General features: G+C 52.1%; 1 protein-coding gene across 1 annotated transcript; it reads right to left on the reverse strand.

Moving 5' to 3' along the window:
• Window positions 1-231: 231 nt before the first annotated feature.
• LOC140420099 (cystatin-like) lies at window positions 232-1,943 on the reverse strand. Its single transcript, XM_072504119.1, has 3 exons — window positions 1,675-1,943; window positions 861-980; window positions 232-571 (listed from the first exon to the last, which is right to left on the reverse strand). The coding sequence occupies exons 1-3, from the start codon at window positions 1,918-1,920 to the stop codon at window positions 482-484; spliced, it is 456 nt and encodes a 151-aa protein (XP_072360220.1). The 5' UTR covers window positions 1,921-1,943; the 3' UTR covers window positions 232-481.
• Between the last annotated feature and the right edge of the window lie 18,936 nt (window positions 1,944-20,879).

Genomic DNA, 20,879 nt, shown 5'->3' on the forward strand with positions numbered 1-20,879 from the left:
GACAAAAATTGGTGAGACTGATCCAACACTAGAGATGAGAAGACGTGTTTAACTCTCCAGGGTGAAGGAGAGGTTGTGAAACGGGATCAGAATTTGTCATTCATTCTAATAAAAAAGTGCTGAAGAAATCTCTAAGGATAGGGTTATAGAGTGAAGGCAGGCAAATATATTCCATTAACAACAGTATAACGAGCAAAGAGCCATCTTTGTCATAAATCACTTGAACTGTGCTGAGAATCATGCAAAACTTTATTACCAAGTAACTGCTCATATCCAAGCAATGAATTGACATTTTACAACGCTCAGTGATTTGTGATTGACTGTTCTTTCACTGGTTAGTTATACAATTATGTAACTGATGTTCACGTCATCGCAACAATCAGAGAAAAGGCAATTGCACATTTGTTTTTACAAATGCAGAAAATCATTCGCGATTGACTCAGGTACGTTTTCTTCATTGTTGCACTTCGTACCGGAGACATTACAGGTTCAGTTTCTGGCATTTACTCTTTAGAAGCTGTTGTTTTCCAGCTGTAGAATGTTTCCATGCGATAAAGTGGCACAGGAAAAACTAGGAGAAAAACAAAGCACATAAACAACAATCTGGATTTAAACATGAGGATGTCTCACTTATCTAACGCAGCTTCAAAGGAAACGGGACCAGGCAAAGAGCTCGATTCTCCACTCCCCCAGCCACACGTTTCTCGGCAAACGGCGCGATTCTATCTTCCCGCCGCTTGTCAATGGGAATTCCCACTGTAACCACCTCATGCCACCGGGAATCCCACGAATGGGGGCGCGCTGCCGGCGGGAAATGTGCATCGTAACGACCAGAGAATTCCGGCCAATGTTTCACTCACCTCTGATTGCCCTTCAGCCTCAATCACACGGCATTCTCTCCGTGCAGTTTCGTGCGTGATGACCGGGCAATTGGTTTTCCCCAAGACAACATCAAAGATGTACACGGCTCCTTCAATCACCTAGTGCAGGAATAAAACACATTTATTTTCAATGTTTCTATTTCCAATGCTACCTTTAACCTTTAACCTATCGTGTGCGGCACGGTAGCACAGGGGTGTGGGAGGCATGATAGCACAGTGGTTAGCACTGCGGCTTCACAGCGCCAGGGTCCAGGTTCGATTCCCCGCTGGGTCCCTGGCAGTGCCGAGCCTGCACGTTCTCCCCGTGTCTGTGTGGGTTTCCTCCGTGTGCTCCGGATTCCTCCCACTGTCCAAAGTCGGCTGTTCGGTGGATTGGACATGCTAAATTGCCCTTAGTGACCAAAAAGGTTGGAGGGGTTATTGGGTTACAGGGATCGGGTGGAAGTCAGGGCTTAAGTGGGTCGATGTAGACCCTATGGGCCGAATGGCCTCCTTCTGCATTGTATGTTCTCTGTTCTATTTACTAACAACAGCACATTCATCGCATCAGTTTGCTCATGTCAAAGGAAACAGGATAACATATATTTAGCCATTACACAATTACATTTTTAATAGACATTTCAGTTAAAGTAAAAGTTGCGGTTGAAGTTAGTGTTCAAATGGCATTTGCGTCATTAAAGTACTTCTCTAATTCCAAACTTATTAAAGGGGCACATATGAGCAGAGAGTAATGCTCATTAACGGCAAATACACTGTCCTTATTAGTCATTGTAAAAAGTGTCCTCAATGTTACCTGTACACTGGCTTCCAGATACTCAATGATGTTGTAGATCTGGGTACCCTTCTTGTTGAACTCTAGTAGAGCAAATTCTGCCATAGCCAGAAAGCCCTGGTCACTTTTATCAACTTTCAGAACCAAAGGTTTCGGAACGTTGTCCTGATCAGTTTCATGATTTTCTTTTACATTCGGCGAAGGAAAAGCAGAGACTGAAACAAAAACAACAGAAAAAACAGCGAGAAGACACTGCCAGCCAGCCATGATCTCTCTCACTCTCGCTCAACGTGCGGACAAGGTGAGAGTGAGCGAAGAGTCAGCCTGTTTTTATACTCTCTGCTGTCAAGGGTGTGACATTGTGACCATTTCCTACTGAATGCTTCATAGCCATAGACTGATAAAAACGGATAAGATATGAAATTGCAACAATTCAAAATAATAGTTTTTGAATCTAAATATTTAATCGTTATGTTTATTTGCAGGACTCCTCGAGCAAACAGCTGTGTTCTATGTGTTTTTATCTTTTCCAAATGCCAAAACTCATGATTCATCACTCAGACCCACTTCCAATATCACTCAGTGCCAAACGACTTCCAGGTGCGGCGATGACCAGCTGAGTCGCACGTTTCGGCACTCAGTGCCAAACTTCTCTCTCCATCCATGCTGAGATTGTCCAGTATTTTCTGTTTTGGATTCAGATTCCAGTATCCATCATCATCAGCATCCATCATCAGCAAGCCACACTCAGCTGGGTCCCAGGACGCGATCTAACGGAAAATTGGCAGCGAGTGGAATTGCCAGGTGTTTCCTGACGGCCAACCTAGCAAGACCGCTACCGGTATCTAACACCAATTAGAGCCGATAATGGTGCCCCAAGGGCTTCACATCAGAATATAACTGTCCCGCCAGCTGATTCACCTGGATCGCACCCGCCAGACCCCTGCTAATGAGGTGGAGCAGCTCTTAAACCGATCCCGCAGAGCAAACCCCAGACAGCACGCAGCCATGTTACCAAGGAGACATGCACCACGATTGGGAGATGCCAACCTGGCCAGACTGTTGAACGCTGGGGAATGTTGAACCGGATACCCTGTTCCCCCGAGGGGATCGGAGGGTCAGCCACAGGGCAGTGTGGAGTCAGTGACAGCGGCCGTCACCACTGCAGGTGTCACCAGGAGGACCGCCACCCAGTACCGCAAGAAGCTCAATGACCTCCACCAGACTGCATGGGTGAGTTGGCATCTTCCCTCTGGCACTGGTCCCGCCTGCCACCCCCGGCTGTCCCCCAAGACCCTACGGTTGGTATTGCACCACACCCACACCCCTAGAACCTCTTGTTCTCTCTGGGGACTCTTTCCATTAATACCCTGTTTCGCTGGATTTCTGTGGCTATGACTCATCTTTCATTCTCACTCCACAGTATAAATATCTCCCACTTTCTCTGCCTTTAGCTTTGACAAAGGGTCATCTGGACTTGAAACGTTAGCTCTTTTCTCTCCCTACAGATGCTGCCAGACCTGCTGTGATTTTCCAGCATTTTCTCTTTGCCCCAGTACAATACCGTACCTGTACCACAGCACACCCGGCACCCACTTGTGCACCCCACCCATCACCAGCAGCAGTACCCATGCCTGTCCCCACCAAAGCCCCTCCCCCACTCCACAATGCATGAAGCCTGCGGCTAACGATGCCCTCTCTTTGTCCCCGCAGGAGACGTCGGCCCATAACAGACAGGAAAGGCCCAGATGGGTGACTGGGTGCCGGACATCAGGGTCCGCACCCACTATGGGCAAAAGGCCCTGGAGGTCACGAGGGTGGCCGAGGACCGATCGGCCACCGCATCGAGATTGGACTGTGCCACCACAGGTGAATATCCACCTAGATGACCCATCACACATGTCTTGTTCATGCCAGACATAAATATCCCTCCCCATCACTGATCACATGTCCATTCCCCCCCAGGATCTCCATCAGATGGTGCCGGCCCATCCGGAGTGGCCCCCGCCCCGGCCTCCCAAGAGAACACCTTGGAGGACAGCTCTGCGGATGCCACCATCGAGGCGTCACAGCTTTCATCTCCACACTCCACCAGCGCAGATCCACACATCTCAGTGGGTGAAAGTAACGGACAGGCTTCTGGGGCACATCCTGGTGAGCACCACAAAGTTGGAGATAGACATCAGGCGGAGGCAGGAACGTCGAGGAGAGACAGTAGTCGGAGGTCTGCTGGACCCCAGGACCCAGCTGCGTCCCAGTCAGATGTCCAGCCTCTGGACCATGTTGTCCCGGTGCCGATGCAGACACTAGGCTGCAGCCGTGAGATTCCGAAGGAAATGTCAGCGACACTCCAGCCGGTCCATAGCCGATTGGAGGAGCCCCAAAGGCTACAGGTGCAGGAGATGGTGCTGGTAATGTGTCACACTGAGGCAGCACTGCTGGGGTGGCGACCACAGTGGAGAGCCTGGTGCACGGCGTCGGCAACATGAGTCTGGTATCCAAGACGTGGCCAAGGCTGAATGCCTCGACAGCATGTCCCAGTCTCAGGTGGGCATGGCTGAGGCACTCCAGAGCATGTTCTAGTCGCTGAGGACTATGTCCCAGATACAAGTGGACATTGGTGAGGCACTGCAGTGGGTGGCCCAGTCACAGAGGTGCATCGCTGAGGGCATCAACACCATGGTGCAGGCAATGGGGAGACACCAGGGCTGGCAGATCCAGATGATGCTGGGACCTGTGGAGCTCAATCTACCTGCCCTTCCATCTTGAGGTGACCCCCAGGGCCCTAGGGGCATCGTCCGGGAGGACAGAGCGCTGGAGGCCAGCACGGAGCCTCCCTACAGTGAGACAACGGCGATCACCAGCTCTCCCAAGTCCCCCTCTCCTGACAACGGCGCATCTTGGGATCAGTGGGCAGAACAGGGTGGCGCGGCAAGGCATGTGCCACCAACGAGTTGCCGGGGCCCTCCTGAAGACGCCTGGCAGAGACATCAAAGGCCACAGGGAGCAGTAAGCAGCAGGCTGCCTCTACCTCTGACGTGCATCCTGGGGACACATCTAGTCGTAGCAACAGAGCACGCAGGGCTAAGAATCTTGAAGATCATCGAGAGGGCACTGAGGGGTGGTGAGGTAGCTAGGGACAGTTAGGGTCATGATTGTACACCATTAAAACACATTACACCTGAGACATGTGAAGCTTCTGTCACTTAATTCCGCATTGCGGGCCAGTCTGCACCTGCCACCCCAGGGTGCCCTCCCCCGGCCCCAGCCCCACAGGCATGGTGGTCCTACATCTGGCCCCCCTCCCCTACCCAAGTCATACCACATGCAGGTGATTGGTGTGTGTACTTCCAGCCGGCAGACAGGAGTCAGACTATGGCATAGATTGAGGAGCGCCAGAGCTCAGCTCGTGGTGGGTTATCATCACCCTCCTGCCTTGTATAGTGACCTGCTGACACTCCGACACAGGCTCATCACCCTGGAGTAATTTAACACAGACCTTGGAGGGTGGGAAAGGGCGGGGTGGGGGGGCGGAATGGTTGGGTGGAGGAAGGAGGGGGGAGGGAGAGGTGGATCAGATGAGGGGAGGGGGTGGACAGGTTGGGGTGCACGGTGGGTGGGATGGGGAGATGCCATGTCCGATCAGAAGTAGTCAGGAAATTGCATTGGGGAATTCGACGGGATTAAAACCCGATAAATCCCCAGGGCCTGATGCTCTGCATCCCAGAGTACTTCAGGAAGTGGCCCGAGAAATAGTGGGCACATTGGTGATCATTTTCCAGCATTCTATAGACTATGGAAGAGTTCCAATGGATTGGAGGGTAGCTAATGTAACCCCACTTTTAAAAAAAGGAGGGAGAGTGCCAACGGGGAATTATCGACCGGTTAGCCTGACACCGGTGGTGGGGAAAATGCTGGAGTCAATTATTAAGGATGGAATAACTCAGCATTTGGAAAGCGAGGACAGGATTGGTCCGAGTCAGCATGGATTCATGAAAGGGAAATCATGCTTGACAAATCTTCCGGATTTTTTGAGGATGTAACCAGTAGAGTGGACAAGGGTGAACCAGTGGATGTTGTGTATCTGGACTTTCAAAAGGCTTTTGACAAGGTCCCACACAAGAGATTAGTGAGCAAAATTAAAGCTCATGGTATTGGGGGTAGTGTATTGACATAGATAGAGAACTGGTTGCAATCAGGAAGCAGAGAGTGGGAATAAACGGGTTATTTTCAGAGTGGCAGACAGTGACTAGTGGGTTACTGGGTTTCGGGGGTAGGGTGGGGGGGTGGGCTTCGGTCGGGTGCTCTTTCCAAGGGCCGTGTCGACCCAAAGGCCGAATGGCCTCCTTCTGTTCTGTAAATTCTATGATTCCAAGATTCTATGATTCTGTGATTCTATGTGAATATAGGAGTCAGGATGTCTTGCTGCAGTTATACAGGGCCTTGGTGAGGCCACACCTTGAGTATTGTGTGCAGTTTTGGTCTCCTAGTTTTAGGAAGGACATTCTTGCTATTGAGGGTGTCCAGCCAAGGTTCACCAGACTAATTCCAGGGATGGCAGGACTGACATATGAAGAAAGACTGGATCGACTGGGCTTGTACTCACTGGAGTTTAGAAGAATCAGAGGGGATCTCATAGAAACATATAAAATCCTGATGGTACTGGACAAGCTAAATGCGGTAAGAATGTTCCCGATGTTGGGGGCGTCCAGAACTAGGGGTCACAGGCTAAGAATAAGGGGAAAGCCATTCAGGACTGAGACGAGGAAGAACTTCTTCTCTCAGAGAGTTTTGAACTTGTGGAATTCTCGACCACAGAAAGCTGTTGGGGCCGGTTCATTGGATATATTAAAAAGGGAGCTGGTCTTGACCCTTGCTGCTAAAGGGATCAAGAGCTATGGAGAGAAAGCGGGAGTGGGAGACTGAATTTGCATGATCAGCTATGATCATATTGAATGGTGGTGCAGGATCGAAGGGCCGAATGGCCTACTACTCCTGCACCTATTTTCTATGTTTCTATGTTTGTCTCTGCGCTGGTGGAGGGTGAGGATGACAGCTGTGATGTGTCGATCGTAGCATTCTCGGAGCTCTCCTCCGAGGTGTTCTTCTGGCAGGCAGGGGAGGGGGCCATCTGGGATGAGCCGGCACCATCAGCTGGAGGACCTGCGGGAGAACGGACACGTGGTCAGGAGAGATCGGTCAGTCAGTACGGCAATAACAACTCATGTGTGACAGGTCCTACGGATGGGGCCCGGTGGATCCTCACCTCTGCGGAGTCCGCCAACCTCCGCATTGGTGACTGCCCAGTCCTCGGCCACCCCCGTCACCTCCAGGGTCTGTTGCTCAAAGGTGGTGAGGTTTTGTACGTCCGGTACATCTTGGCTAATCTGGGCCCTCTCCTGGCGATTGTGGGAGAGCTTCTCCTGCGGAGACCCCGAGAGGGCATCATTAGCCACACGCGTTGTATACAGGCAGGAGGGGAGGATATGAAGGAAGGGTTGGGATGGGTTGAGGGTGGGTGGAGGGACGTTTGGGGGCCACATGGAGGGTTGGGGGGGGGGGAGTTGTTCATGTGGTGGAGTAAAGGTCTCGGGAGGGTGGTGGGCGATGATGACATCTCACCTGTGCTGCACGGTGTAGGTCGTTGACCTTCTTATGGCATTGAAGACCAGTCTCCCTGGTCATTGATTATTGATTAGGCCACAGTGATCAGATTGTCAATGGGGCTTCCGGGCCTGTATTTTCAGTTTCTACAAGCTGGCTGTTTTCTATTAATGGTATCGTCCTCTTAGGTTTAGTGGCACATTAACCTGTTTTCATTGCCCTGTGCCATCCTATCAACTCAGAAGGGGACAAGACACTATGCAGCATAATCAGCTCTGAGTCACTGGGACCCTGCCAATCCCATGTTAAGAAAGACTTAGCCAAGATATGATGTAGGATAGGTTAGGTTTTCTGGAGTTTGGCTTCATCAACCATTCCTCAGTACATTAGGTGGGTGAGGAGTCGCTGACAGCGAAGATAGCAGTGTTATGTAATTGTATGTCATTCCGGGTAGTATCTAATTGCATTCAATATGGTTTAACAGTCATATTGAACTGGAAACTGTAACTCCGTTTCTCTTTCCCAGAGGTTGCTGGGCCGGCTGAGTTTCACCAGTGTTTTCTGTATTTATTTCAGATTTCTAGCATTCGCAAAATTTAGGGTTTTATTCTTTGACTTCAGTGTGATGTGAAGTACTGAGAAGAGTATTGGACTGGGCAAGACCAATAGGTTTCTCTGCCAGGACTTAAACACATTAACATCATCTTTCCAACCAAATTATTAAAGTCTTAACTGGCTCACATGTGAAAGGCCTCACCCACAGGGAAATCTGTTAATTCTATAATTAAAAGCTACCTACTAAAGACCAGAGGACCAACCTTAAGAAAGAAAATATAAGCTTGTTTTATAGGTGCAATATTCCTGACTGCGATAACCCTCATGAGGACCATGGGGGTCATTGATTGATCACCCCATGCTCTTCGTACTATCCAAGTTCCCATGGTGAGCCGGTGGAGACCCGCCCAGCTGGGACTTGTTAGCGGGACCTGTAAAGTGGCTCCTAGACCCGGACGGGAAGATCCCGATAATCCTGGGCTGGGTCGTTTCGTTTGTGTGCCGTGGTAGCGACTTTATTTTCACAGGAATGAGTCTCTTGGAATGATGAAATTGGCGACGAGGATCAAGCACGGGATCTGAGCAGCCTTTTCAAAACTCTGGCAAGAAACAAAGCAAAAGGAAAAATCCAGGAATGCCCTGGGGAAACTCGAGCCTTGTGTTGTGACATGGACTGACCCTCATATGCCAATCGCATGTGCCAATTCTTCTGTACCAACGGCCTGGAAGGGAACGGCAAACATGAAGTAATCCTTCTAACAGCATGTGGGTCCCCAAAATTCAGCATTATCAAGAGTCCAACTCATCCTGCAGTCCCGACGCTAAAATGTTCAACCAGCTTGTAGATCTAGTAAAGAACCATTACGGCCCCAAAGCAGTCCGTAATCCTCCTGCATTACCAATTCAACACAGCTGGTAGGACCCCTGGGGAACCTGTGACAGGGCTCCTGGCTAGATTAGGGAAGCTGGCCGAAAACTGTGAGTTTGGCCCATCCTTGATCAAAATGCTATGTGACTGGTTAATGTGTGGGATCAATAATGTCACGATATTAAAAACATTGTTGGCAGAACCCACCCTAGACCTCAAAAGGGCTGTAGACTTAGCACAATCCATGGAGAATGCTAAGAAAGAGGCCCAAAATCTCCAAGGGATGATGGACAGTAGTGTTTTCTGGCTGGGGGGGGGGGGGGGGGCCTCATACAGAAAAGTCAGCATTCCCAGCAAAGGTTCCCACTTGCCTCACCCACTACCAACTCAACATTCAGCCAGGACATTCTGGCATCTCAAAAGACAGTTGGGTAACTCTAGAAGTACCAGGGAAACCTCCCTGGAGGAATACAAGTGTCAGCCGCAAGGCTGCTGTAATTATGGGGGCCACAATTACCTTGGTTACCTATGGGCAGCAGACAGCCCAACTCCCGGTCATAGTTGTACAAAGACCAGGCCCGAGCCTCTTGGGCAAAGACTGACTCCAGAGGATCGATTTGGACTGGCTACAAATGTTTAAACTAGGAACTGGCAGTGGGCCAATCCTTCACCAAACTAGATATGAGCCATGGCTACCTCCAGCTAGAACTAGATGACTCATCCAGAAAGTAGGTGTCGATTATTGCCCAGAAGGGTTTGTACAAATATTCATGCCTGCCTTTCCGCGTCTCGTCAGCATGCACCATTTTTCAACACATGATGTAGATCATTCTCCAAGGGCTACCTAAGGTGGCAGTATACTTAGATGACATACTAATCACAGGACCCATGGAAAAAGAGCACCTAGCAAACCTGGAGGAGATTTTGAGACTGTTTCTGATGAAGGTATCCATCTCAAACAAGAAAAATATGTGTTCCATGCCAGCGAAGTGATCTACCTTGGTCAGGAGTTGATAACAAAAAGGCCTACACCCAGTGGGGAATAAGGTTAAGACCATCAAAGAGGCACTGACCCTGCAAAATATGACAGAATTAAAATCTTTCCTCGGCCTCGTCAACTACTATGGGAAATTCATCCCAAACTTGGCCACTTAATTTTCACCCCTGCACACACTGTTAAAAAAAACCAGAAGGGTGGCGCGGTGGCACAGTGGTTAGCACTGCTGCCTCATGGCACTGAATACCAAGGTTCGATCCCAGCCCCAGATCACTGTCCATGTAGAGTTTGCACATTCTCTCTGTGATTGTGGGAGGAAACCGGAGCACCCGGAGGAAACCCACGCACACACGGGGAGAACATGCAAATTCCACACAGTCACCCGAGATTGAAATTGTCCCTGGGGCGGTGACGTAGCAGTGACAAAGCACGCCTCCCCATTTGTATGTGATTGAGCCCATATTATGTGTGGGTGCAGGGAGGGGGCAAGATCTTCAACCCAAATTTCTTGCATGAAATTAGTTGTAACAGGAGGAAGGGGTCACTTCAACCTCTCTCTCTCTCTCTCTGATACCCAGGCCTGCCAGATGCAATGTTCAGGTTTCCGCTCCAGGATATCTCAGGCACTGACTGGCTTTAACCAGGAATATGGCTCCAGAAACTTTTAGTCCTGTTTCTTGTGGGTGCAGCAAGTCTCCAGTCAGCTGCAAGCCTGATGGAACACCCTGAGGTGTGCCATCCTGATACAGGTTTGGATTACATCAAAGGCCATTCAGCCCAACCAACCCGTGCTGGTTTGCTCTTTGACGTGTGCCAGGCTCTTTTACCTGAGCTGGGGGCACCACCATTGATGTTAGTGTTCTCAAACTGCTGAGGGAGATGGGCATTTCAGACAGGATTTCCATTCCTGAAGACCGGTGATTGCAAGTGCAGGAGAGTTGTGTAGCACAACAACAGTGGCAAGTTACTAACCGATCACTGATATCCATATAATCGTACCCATATCTGAGTCTATGTCTTCTTGAGAAAGGGTAAAGAAAGTTGGATGTGGATAAAAAGAAAGCACAGTGTATCACATCAGCTTTTCTAATATGGGTTTTAGTTCCAGCAATCCAGATAACATGCTGGTGGTTCATGTATCAGTCATTCTCAAAATAATCTTGATTCATCTGGTACTATTGGTCCCACCCTTCAGCAAACAGGAGAGGCAAACAGTGGAAGAGAGTATTTATTTTGCAAAATACAAACTCACGTTCCTTTATATCTGAATATATTTTGACCATTCTATTGATAAAAATGAGGTCATGCACCATGAGTAAGAATGACTTATTACAACAACAACAGCTCCCCCCACCTCTCTCTTTTGTGTTCACAGTCAAAAGGGAGTTTCCCGAAACAGATTCAATCAGTTATAGTTCGGACGTGTTTCCTCATGGGTGGTGTAAGATGATTAGGTGGCCAGGATTAACAATTGGCTCTTATTTCACATATAGAGTTCTGTCAAGTGTCAATGGGCATCCTCCTGCGCAGCATTGTCTGATACCTTCTGAGGTCATGCTGTTAACCATAGAATACCTACAGTGCAGAAGGAGGCCATTTGACCCATCGAGTCTGCACCGACCTTCTGAAAGAGCATCCTACCTAGGCTCACCCCCTGCCCTAACCCCGGAACCCCAGAACCCCACCTTGTAATAATGATATTTATTGACCCAAGTAGGCTCACATTAACACTGCAATGAAGTTACTGTGAAAAGCCCCCTGTGAAAATCTGCAATGAGAACAGAAAATGTTGGAAAAGTTTCAGCAGGTCTGATAGTATCTGTGGAGAGAGAAACAGAGTTAACGTTCCGAGTATCTGGGAAGAGTCATACGGACTCAAAAGGTTAACTCTGTTTCTCTCTCCACCACCCTGCCACTGCTGGTGAGTTTCTATTTTCATAACTTCTGTGTCTACCCTATCAAACAGGATTCTGAAAGCGATCTTTGTTTCATTATCCAAACTCCAAAGCGTACAGGCCCAATTTGCTCATCCTCTCATTGAACCGCCTCATCCCAGGAAGCAACCCATTGAACTTTCACTGCATCATGTCAACACAAGAGTAACATTTTCTAAATATGAAGACCAAAACTGCATACATCTTACCAAAGATCAAAACAATTGTTGCAATATTTCTTTATTCTTGCACTCTATCGGTCTGCATTAATCGACAACATCCCATTTGCCTTCCTAATTGCCTGCTGTATCTGTATGCCATCTTTCAGTGTCCCTTGTACAAGCTGTACATCGGACACCCAAATCTCTTTTAATACTATCTTGGCAAGTCTCATACTTTTCCAAAAATCTCTGAGAGGGAGAAGGGGCGAGGGGGAACAAGGGCAAGGGGGGAGAAAAGGGGTGAGGGGGGAAAGGGGGCGAGGGGGGAACATGGGCAAGGGGGGAACAGTGGTGAGGGGGAAAAAGAGGCGAGGGGGGAAAAGGGACGAGGGAGTGAAAGGGGCGAGGGGGGAAAAGGGGAGAGTGGGAAAAGAGGCGAGGGGGGAAAAGGGGAGAGTGGGAAAAGAGGCGAGGGGGAAGGGGCGAGGGGGGAAAGGGGCGAGGGGGAAGGGGTGAGGGGGGGAAGGGGCGAGGTGGGAAGGGGCGTAGGGGGATGGAGCGAGAGAGGAAGGGGCAAGGGGGAAGGGGCGAGGGGGGAAGTGGCGAGGGGGGAAAGGGGCGAGGGGGGAAGGGGCAAGGGGGAAGGGGCAAGGGGGGAAGTGGCGAGGGGGGGAAAGGGGTGAGGGGGGAAGGGGCAAGGGGGAAGGGGCAAGGGGGGAAGTGGCGAGGGGGGAAAGGGGCGAGGGGGAAAGGGGCAAGGGGGGAAAGGGGGGGAAAGGGCCGAGGGGAAAAAGGGGTGAGGGGGAAAGGGGGAGAGGGGGGAAAGGGGCGAGCGGGGAAAAGGGGCAAGGGGCGGAATGGGACGAGGGGGGAAAGGGGCGAGGGGGAAAGGGGAAAGGGGGGAAAGGGGCGAGGGGGGAAAGTGGCGAGGGGGAGTGGGAGTGAGGGGAAAGGAGTGAGAGGGAGAAGGAGTGAGGGGGAGAGGGAGTGAAGGGGAAAGGGAGTGAGGGGGAAAGGGAGTGAGGGGGAAGGTGTGAGGGGGAAGGTGTGAGGGGGAGAAGGAGTGAGGGGGAGAAGGAGTGAGGGTGAGAGGGAGTGAGGGGTAGAAGAAGTGAGGGGGAGAAGGAGTGAGGGGGAGAGGGAGTGAGGGGGAGAAGAAGTGAGGGGGAGAGGGAATGAGGAGGATAAGGAGTGAGGGGGAGAAGGAGTGAGGGGGAGAAGGAGTGAGGGGGAGTGGGAGTGAGGGGGAGAAGGAGTGAGGGGGAGAAGGAGGGAGGAGAAGAAGGAGTGAGGGGACAGGGAGTGAGGGGGAGACGGAGTCAGGGGGAGAAGGAGTGAGGGGGAGAAGGAGGGAGGAGAAGAAGGAGTGAGGGGTAGAAGGAGTGAGGGAGAGAGGGAGTGAGGGGGAGAGGGAGTGAGGGGGAGAGGGAGTGAGGGGGAGAGGGAGTGAGTGGGAGAAGGAGTGAGGGGTGCAGGAGTGAGGGGGAGAGGGTGCGAGGGGGAGAGGGAGTGAGGGGGAAAAGGAGTGAGTGGGAGAAGGGGGAGGAGGAGTAGGAGTGAGGGGGAGAGGGAGTGAGGGGGAGAAGGAGGGAGGGGAAGAAGGAGTGAGGGGTGTCATGATATTCAGGTGAACATCACAGCACATACATACACACATAATGATGGACAGATCAACGGACCAATCAACACACAAAACACGACAGCCAATCACAGACAAGAGCATACACAGTACAAAGCAGGGAACACAACACTTCCTGGGCACTCGAGCAGGAGAGAGCTCAGGGCACAGACCTCATTGCCAGCCACTCAGAGGTTCACCATGTGCTGAATACCAGAGTTTACTATGTTTATAGTTCAATGAAATAAAACTGTGTTGTACCATTCGCAACCGTGTTGGTTCGTCTGTGTGTCAGAGTACCCAACACTTCATGATACCAGGAATGAATTGACACCGACCCACAAATCTGCCATCCTGCGCCATGGACACCGTCAACACACCACAGCCGCTGCAAGCCGTGGGAACCTCGGCGTAAATTGGAAGCTATTCAAGCAGCGCTTCCAGCTCTTTCTGGAAGCCAACGAAAGAGAGAGCGCCTCGGACACCAGAAAGATCGCCATCCTCCTCACCACCGCAGGGCAGCACGCCATCCATGTCCACAACTCCCTGGTGTTCGCGGAAACGAGGGCAAATCCAAATACGAGATCGTCCTTCTCAAGCTCGACCAACACTTCAACGTCGAGGTCAACGAGAGCTTTGAGAGGTATGTCTTCCAGCAGCGCCTGCAAGGTAAGGATGAGCTCTTTCAGTCATTCCTTACCCATCTCCGCATCCTCGCGCAGTCCTGCGGTTACGACACCACCTCAGACTCCATGATTTGGGACCAGATCGTTTTTGGGGCCGCCTCGGGCACCCTACGCCAGCAGCTTTTAAAAATAAAAGGCCTCACCTTAGCCTCCGCAATCAAAGCCTGTGCCCTGCCCGAAAACGTGACTAGCCGTTATGCACAATTTCAGGCGACCGAATCGGCGTGGCGGGGGTCCGACGCGGCCGGATCGGCGAGCCAGGTGCCCCACGAGGCCGAACGGGTCCAGGCGATCGAGTTCCTCCCGGCCTGCGGCCCGGACGACGTCGGCCATTTCGCGCACTTTTCGAGGCCTCCCGCGCTTGTGCGTGCCAAAACCTACGGCAACACTGAGGGACGTGATGCGCAGGCGTGCTCGACGCAAGACCGAACTGCCCATGCGCAGTGGCGCAACGAACGTCATGACGTCACGACATGCGGCAACTGTGGAGCTGCACATTTAAAGCGGCAATGTTCCGCAAGAACCCGACAATGCCTATGCTGTGGCAAGGTGGGCCACTACGCTGCCTGCTGTCGAGCAGCTCAACCTGCCAATGTTCCCCAACTCCGACAACCTCGCACGGACGTGCGGACCATTCAGCCTCCCCATTACGGATCTTGCCCAGACGACATCCAGACCGGTGACACAGATGACCGAGACACCTTCCGTGTTGCGGTCATTGATGGGAACCGAGTTCACACGATCAATCCGGGTGATGAATGGTGTGCCACCCTGACAGTCAACCGATCGCCGATAACTTTCCGCCTGGACACTGGCGCCTCCGCCAACCTCATAGCATGGTCAGCCTTCTACGCCATGAAGGTCAGACCACCAATTCGGCCGTCCCGGTGCAGGATGGTCGACTACAACGGGAACGTTATCCCGGCTATGGGATCCTGCCAGCTCCAGGTGACACACAACACACATACGGCCAAACTCTCATTCGAGATAGTCGGCTCATCGAAGGATTCCCTGCTAGGCGCACAGGCACACAAGGCACTCCACCTCGTGCAACAAGTCCACTCTCTCTCTCCAGGCGGAACGTCTGACTTCCCGGATGCAGAGTTTAACGCACAGTTCCAATCGCTCCGCGCCCACAACTAGGAGGCATTCGAGGGCATGGGAACACTGCCCTACACCTATAGAATTCGGCTCAAACCAGACGCCACCCCGGTCATTCACGCACCTCGCAGGGTCCCAGCGCCACTCAAAGACCGCCTCAAGCAGCAGCTGCAGGATCTCACCACACCACAGGAGCACATCTATCGTCTCCAACGCATCTTTGCACGCATTGGTGAAAACGGCCTGCGCCTCAACCGAGCCAAGTGTTCTTTCGGCCAAACCGAGCTGAAGTTCCTGGGGGACCACATTTCCCGGTCAGGGGTCCGTCTGGATGCAGACAAGATGAGCGCCATCACAGCCATGCCGCAGCCGGCAGACAAGAAAGCAGTGCTACGCTTCCTAGGCATGGTCAACTTCCTGGGGAAGTTCATTCCCAACCTTGCCTCCCACATGACGGCTCTGCGCCACCTCGTCAAAAAGGCCACGGAGTTCCAGTGGCTGCACAGACACCAGCTGGAATGGGAGGAGCTCAAACTCAAGCTCACCACTGCACCGGTACTGGCGTTTTTCGACACGTCTCGTGCCACTAAAATCTCGACTGATGCCAGACAGTCCGGCCTTGGGGCAGTACTCCTACAACGGGATGACACTGCGTCATGGGCCCCGGTCGCCTGTGCCTCGCGGGCCATGACCCCCACAAAGCAGCGCTACGCGCATTTCGAAAAGGAGTGTCTGGGCTTGCTAACCGGTTTAGACAAGTTCCATGATTATGTATATGGTCTTCCCCGGTTCACTGTTGAAACTGACCACCGCCCCCTGGTCAGCATCATAAACAAGGACCTGAACGAGATGACCCCTCGCCTCCAGCGCATCCTACTGAAACTCAAGAGGTATGACTTCCAACTGGTCTACACCCCAGGAAAGGACCTTATCATTGCGGATGCCCTATCGAGAGCAGTGAGCACGCTGCCAGATTCGGAGGGGTTCGTCTGGCAGGTCGAGGCGCAGGTGGCCTTCACATCGGCAAATCTGCCAGCTGACGACTCCGGTCTGGCCCGTATTCGCAGAGAGACTGCGGCCGACCCCCTTCTACAACGTGTGATGCGCCACATGACGGGAGGGTGGCTCAAAGGGAAGTGCCCGCAGTTCTACAATGTCCGAGATGACTTGCCCGTCATTGATGGTGTCCTTCTGAAGCTGGACCGGATTGTGATTCTGCACAGCATGCATAAGATGTTCTCGACCAACTACACGAAGGCCACCTGGGGGTCGGGAAGTGCAGAAGGAGGGCCCGAGAGGCGGTATACTGGCCGGGCATCAGTGACGATATTGCCAACATGGTGCTCAACTGCCCAACCTGCCAAAGGTTTCAGCCACGCAACCTCATGAAACGCTTCTGCCCCATGAGCTGGTGACGTCCCCCTGGGCGAAGGTGGGTGTGGACCTATTTCACGTGCTTGGCAGGGACTATGTCATCATCGTTGACTACTTCTCCAACTACCCAGAGGTCATACGCCTGCACGATTTGACGTTGTCCGCTGTCACAAGGACCTGCAAAGACACCTTTGCTCGCCACGGCATTCCGATGATGGTCATGTCGGACAATGGGCCCTGTTTCGCCAGCCCGGAATGGTCATCGTTTGCTGCCTCGTATGGCTTCACACACGCGACGTCCAGCCCTCTGCTGCCCCAGTCCAACGGAAAGGCGGAGAAGGGTGTTCACATTGTCAAGCGGCTCCTCTGTAAGGCTGCTGCTGCCGGGTTGGACTTCTGCCTCGCCCTGCTGGCCTATCGCTCAGCCCCACTAGCCACTGGTCTCTCACCAGCCCAGCTGCTGATGGGTCGCGCCCTCAGGACTACTGTACCTTCCATTCTGGCGCCCACGATCGACCAAGCTCCGGTACTGCACAGGATGCAACTGCAGCGCGGTTGCCAGAAGAGATCGTATGACACACGGGCAACTGATCTTCCTGCCCTGGCCCCTGGAGACGAAGTCCGCATCCACCTACCAGAAGGTGGCTGGTCAGCACCTGCCGAAGTTCTCCGACGCGTGGCTCCCCGCTCGTTCCTGGTTCGCATGCCTGATGGATCCGTTCGTAGGCGCAATCGCCGGGCTCTTCGCCTGCTTCCACGCTCGCTATGAGACCCTACACCGACACTGTGCCCTCCTGTTGTTCCTGATTTCGACTTCGTGGAGCTGCCTGCTACCATGCCCCTTCCGTTGTCGCCCGTGGCCAGGCCCATTCCTCGGCCGATGGTTCCAGACCCACCCTTGAGGCGGTCAACCCAAATTCGTCACCCACCTACTAGACTGGACTTATGAGACTGTTTATGCATTGAACTCATGCAACCACTTTGTTAATATGTTTATGCTCTTATCGTTACAGGAATTCGCTTTACCGTTCAACGTTTCCCCGTTCTTTGTTCATGGTACAACCTCGTTATTATGTCACACCCGACATCGCCCCTTGTATATAGTTAAACCCCATGTACATGCTGTAAATATCGCACACACACACATTTAGCTGCACTCAGTACACATCTCTATTTATAACCACGTAGGCACATAATCCTGTAAAAAAGGGGGATGTCATGATATTCAGGTGAACATCACAGCACATACATACACACATCATGATGGACAGATCAACGGACCAATCAACACACACAACATGACAGCCAATCACGGACAAGGGCATACACAGTACAAAGCAGGGAACACGACACTTCCTGGGCACTCGAGCAGGAGAGAGCTCAGGGCACAGACCTCAATGCCAGCCACTCAGAGGTTCACCGTGTGCTGAATACCAGAGTTTACTATGTTTATAGTTCAATGAAATAAAACTGCATTGTACCATTTGCAACCGTGTTGGTTTGTCTGTGTGTCAGAGTACCCAACACTTCAAGGGGGAGAAGGAGGGAGGGAAAGAAGGAGTGAGGAGAAGAAGGAGTGAGGGGGAGAGGGAGTGAGGGGGTGAGGGGCAGGGGGTGAAGGAGTGAGGGGGAGAAGGAGGGAGGGGAAGAAGGAGTGAGGAGGAGAAGTAGGGACATAGAGGATGTATACCTACCCTGCACATCTTTGGACTGTGGGAGGAAACCAGAGCACCCGGAGGAAACCCACGAAGACACAGGGAGAACGTGCAAACTCCACGCAGACAGTGACACGAGGCCGGAATTGAACCCGATCCCTGGCGGTGTGAGGCAGCAGGGCTAACCACTGTGTCACCGTGTCACCCATTAATCAATTTGTGAAGCTGAAACCAAGTCACAGATCTTGTTTATTGCGAGAGTTCATTGACTTTGTTCAGTCTCACAGCTCTCCACACATAGAATGCAGTGTCCCAGCTATCCCATTTTTATATGTTCTCAAAGATAGCTAATACCCATCACCTGTGTCTCTTAACCTTAAAAATGTTATTGACAAGATATCTGCAGAAATGTTGTTACGTTCCATGATTAAATATATAACTCTGGACTTCCGGGTGCGGCGATGACCAGCTGAGTCGCACGTTTCGGCAGCTCCCGGTGAAATGGACTTTTGGGCCCTTGATAGGAGCCCCAACGGCAATTTTGACGGCTAAAAACACTGTGCGGTAAACCAGAAGGGAATCCCCCCCTGGATACGGATGAAAAAAGGAGGAGAAAGTGGCCGGATTGCAGTGGATCCTTTAGAACAGCGGCAAGGAAGGCAAGCAAAAACCAAGATGGCGTCGGAAGGTGGCAGTTTAACATGGGGCCCTGAACAACAAGAGTTCTTGAAATGCTGTGTGGAAGAGCTCAAAAAGGAAATGAAGAAAGAGCTGTTGGCCCCGATACTACAGGCGATCGAAGGGCTAAAGGAGGAACAAAAGACCCAGGAGCGGGAGCTTCAGGTCGTGAAGGCAAAGGCAGCCGAGAATGAGGACGACATATAGGGCCTGGTGGTGAAGACGGAGACGCATGAGGCACATCAGAAACGATGTGTGGAAAGGTTGGAGGCACTGGAAAACAACGCAAGGAGGAACAACCTGAGGATTCTTGGTCTTCCTGAAGGTGTGGAGGGAGCGGACGCCGGGGCATATGTGAGCACGATGCTGCACTCGTTAATGGGAGCGGAGGCCCCGGCGGGTCCGTTGGAGGTGGAGGGAGCATACCGAGTGATGGCGCGAGGGCCGAGAGCAGGAGAAATTCCCAGAGCCATAGTGGTGAGATTCCTCCGTTTTAAGGATAGAGAAATGGTCCTGACATGGGCAAAGAAAACTCGGAGCAGTAAATGGGAGAACGCGGTGATCCGCGTTTATCAAGACTGGAGTGCGGAGGTGGCGAGAAGGAGGGCGAGCTTTAATCGGGCCAAGGCGGCGCTTCATAAAAAGAAGATAAAATTTGGAATGCTGCAACCGGCAAGACTGTGGGTCACATATCGAGGGAGGCACCACTACTTTGAGACGGCGGATGAAGCGTGGACTTTTATTGTGGAAGAAAAACTGGAATGAGCGGGTTATTAAAAAGAACGTTTGAACAAAGTGGTGGGGTGAATGTGAGGGGCAAAGAGGGGGGTTAAAAAGGGGGGAAAGAGGAGTTTTATATACTAATCCTGCGATGTGGTAACTTTTCTCTCTTCCACAGGTGGTGATGGGGGGAGGAGGGGAGGTGGAGGAGATGGGGCGTTGGCCATTGGGGGCGGGGCCAAGGGAGAAGCGCGGGCTTGGTTCCCGCGCTATGATAATCATGGCGGGAATGGAGAAGCAGGAAGGAGGGGGCGTCGCACGGTGCGAGCCGAGGTCACGGGGGGAAGCCGAGGTCGGCCAGAGTTTGCTGACTTCTGGGAGCAACATGGGGGAGTAATTACGCTAGCGGGGGATCTAGCGGGGGGGTGGGAGGGGGGAATTACTGGGTTGCTGCTGCTGGGGAGAGGGGGGAGCTGGTATGGGAGGGGATGGGCGGGGGGGCACCGCCTGGGGGAGATACAGCTGCGTGGGAACCGGGTGAGGAGCTGGAAAAAGGGGATGGCTAATCGACAAGGGGGGGGGGGTAGGAAGCCCCCCAACCCGGCTGATCACGTGGAACGTGAGAGGGCTGAACGGGCCGATAAAGAGGGCACGGGTACTCGCACACCTTAAGAAACTTAAGGCAGATGTGGTTATGTTACAGGAAACGCACCTGAAACTGATAGACCAGGTTAGGCTACGCAAAGGATGGGTGGGGCAGGTGTTCCATTCGGGGCTAGATGCGAAAAACAGGGGGGTGACTATATTAGTGGGGAAGTGGGTAATGTTCGAGGCAAAGACTATAGTGGCGGATAACGGGGGCAGATATGTGATGGTGAGTGGCAAACTACAGGGGGAGACGGTGGTTTTGGTAAACGTATATGCCCCGAACTGGGATGATGCCAATTTTATGAGGCGGATGCTAGGACGCATTCCGGACCTAGAGATGGGAAAGCTGATAATGGGGGGAGATTTTAATACGGTGTTGGAACCAGGGCTGGATAGGTCGAAGTCCAGGACTGGAAGGAGGCCGGCAGCAGCCAAGGTACTTAAAGATTTTATGGAGCAGATGGGAGGTGTAGACCCGTGGAGATTTAGCAGACCTAGGAGTAAGGAGTTCTCGTTTTTCTCCTATGTCCATAAAGTCTACTCGTGAATAGACTTTTTTGTGCTGGGAAGGGCGTTGATCCCGAAGGTGAGGGGAACCGAGTATACGGCTATAGCCATTTCGGATCA

The sequence above is a fragment of the Scyliorhinus torazame genome, chromosome 1 (genome assembly GCF_047496885.1).
Source record: "Scyliorhinus torazame isolate Kashiwa2021f chromosome 1, sScyTor2.1, whole genome shotgun sequence".
Taxonomy (NCBI): domain Eukaryota; kingdom Metazoa; phylum Chordata; class Chondrichthyes; order Carcharhiniformes; family Scyliorhinidae; genus Scyliorhinus; species Scyliorhinus torazame.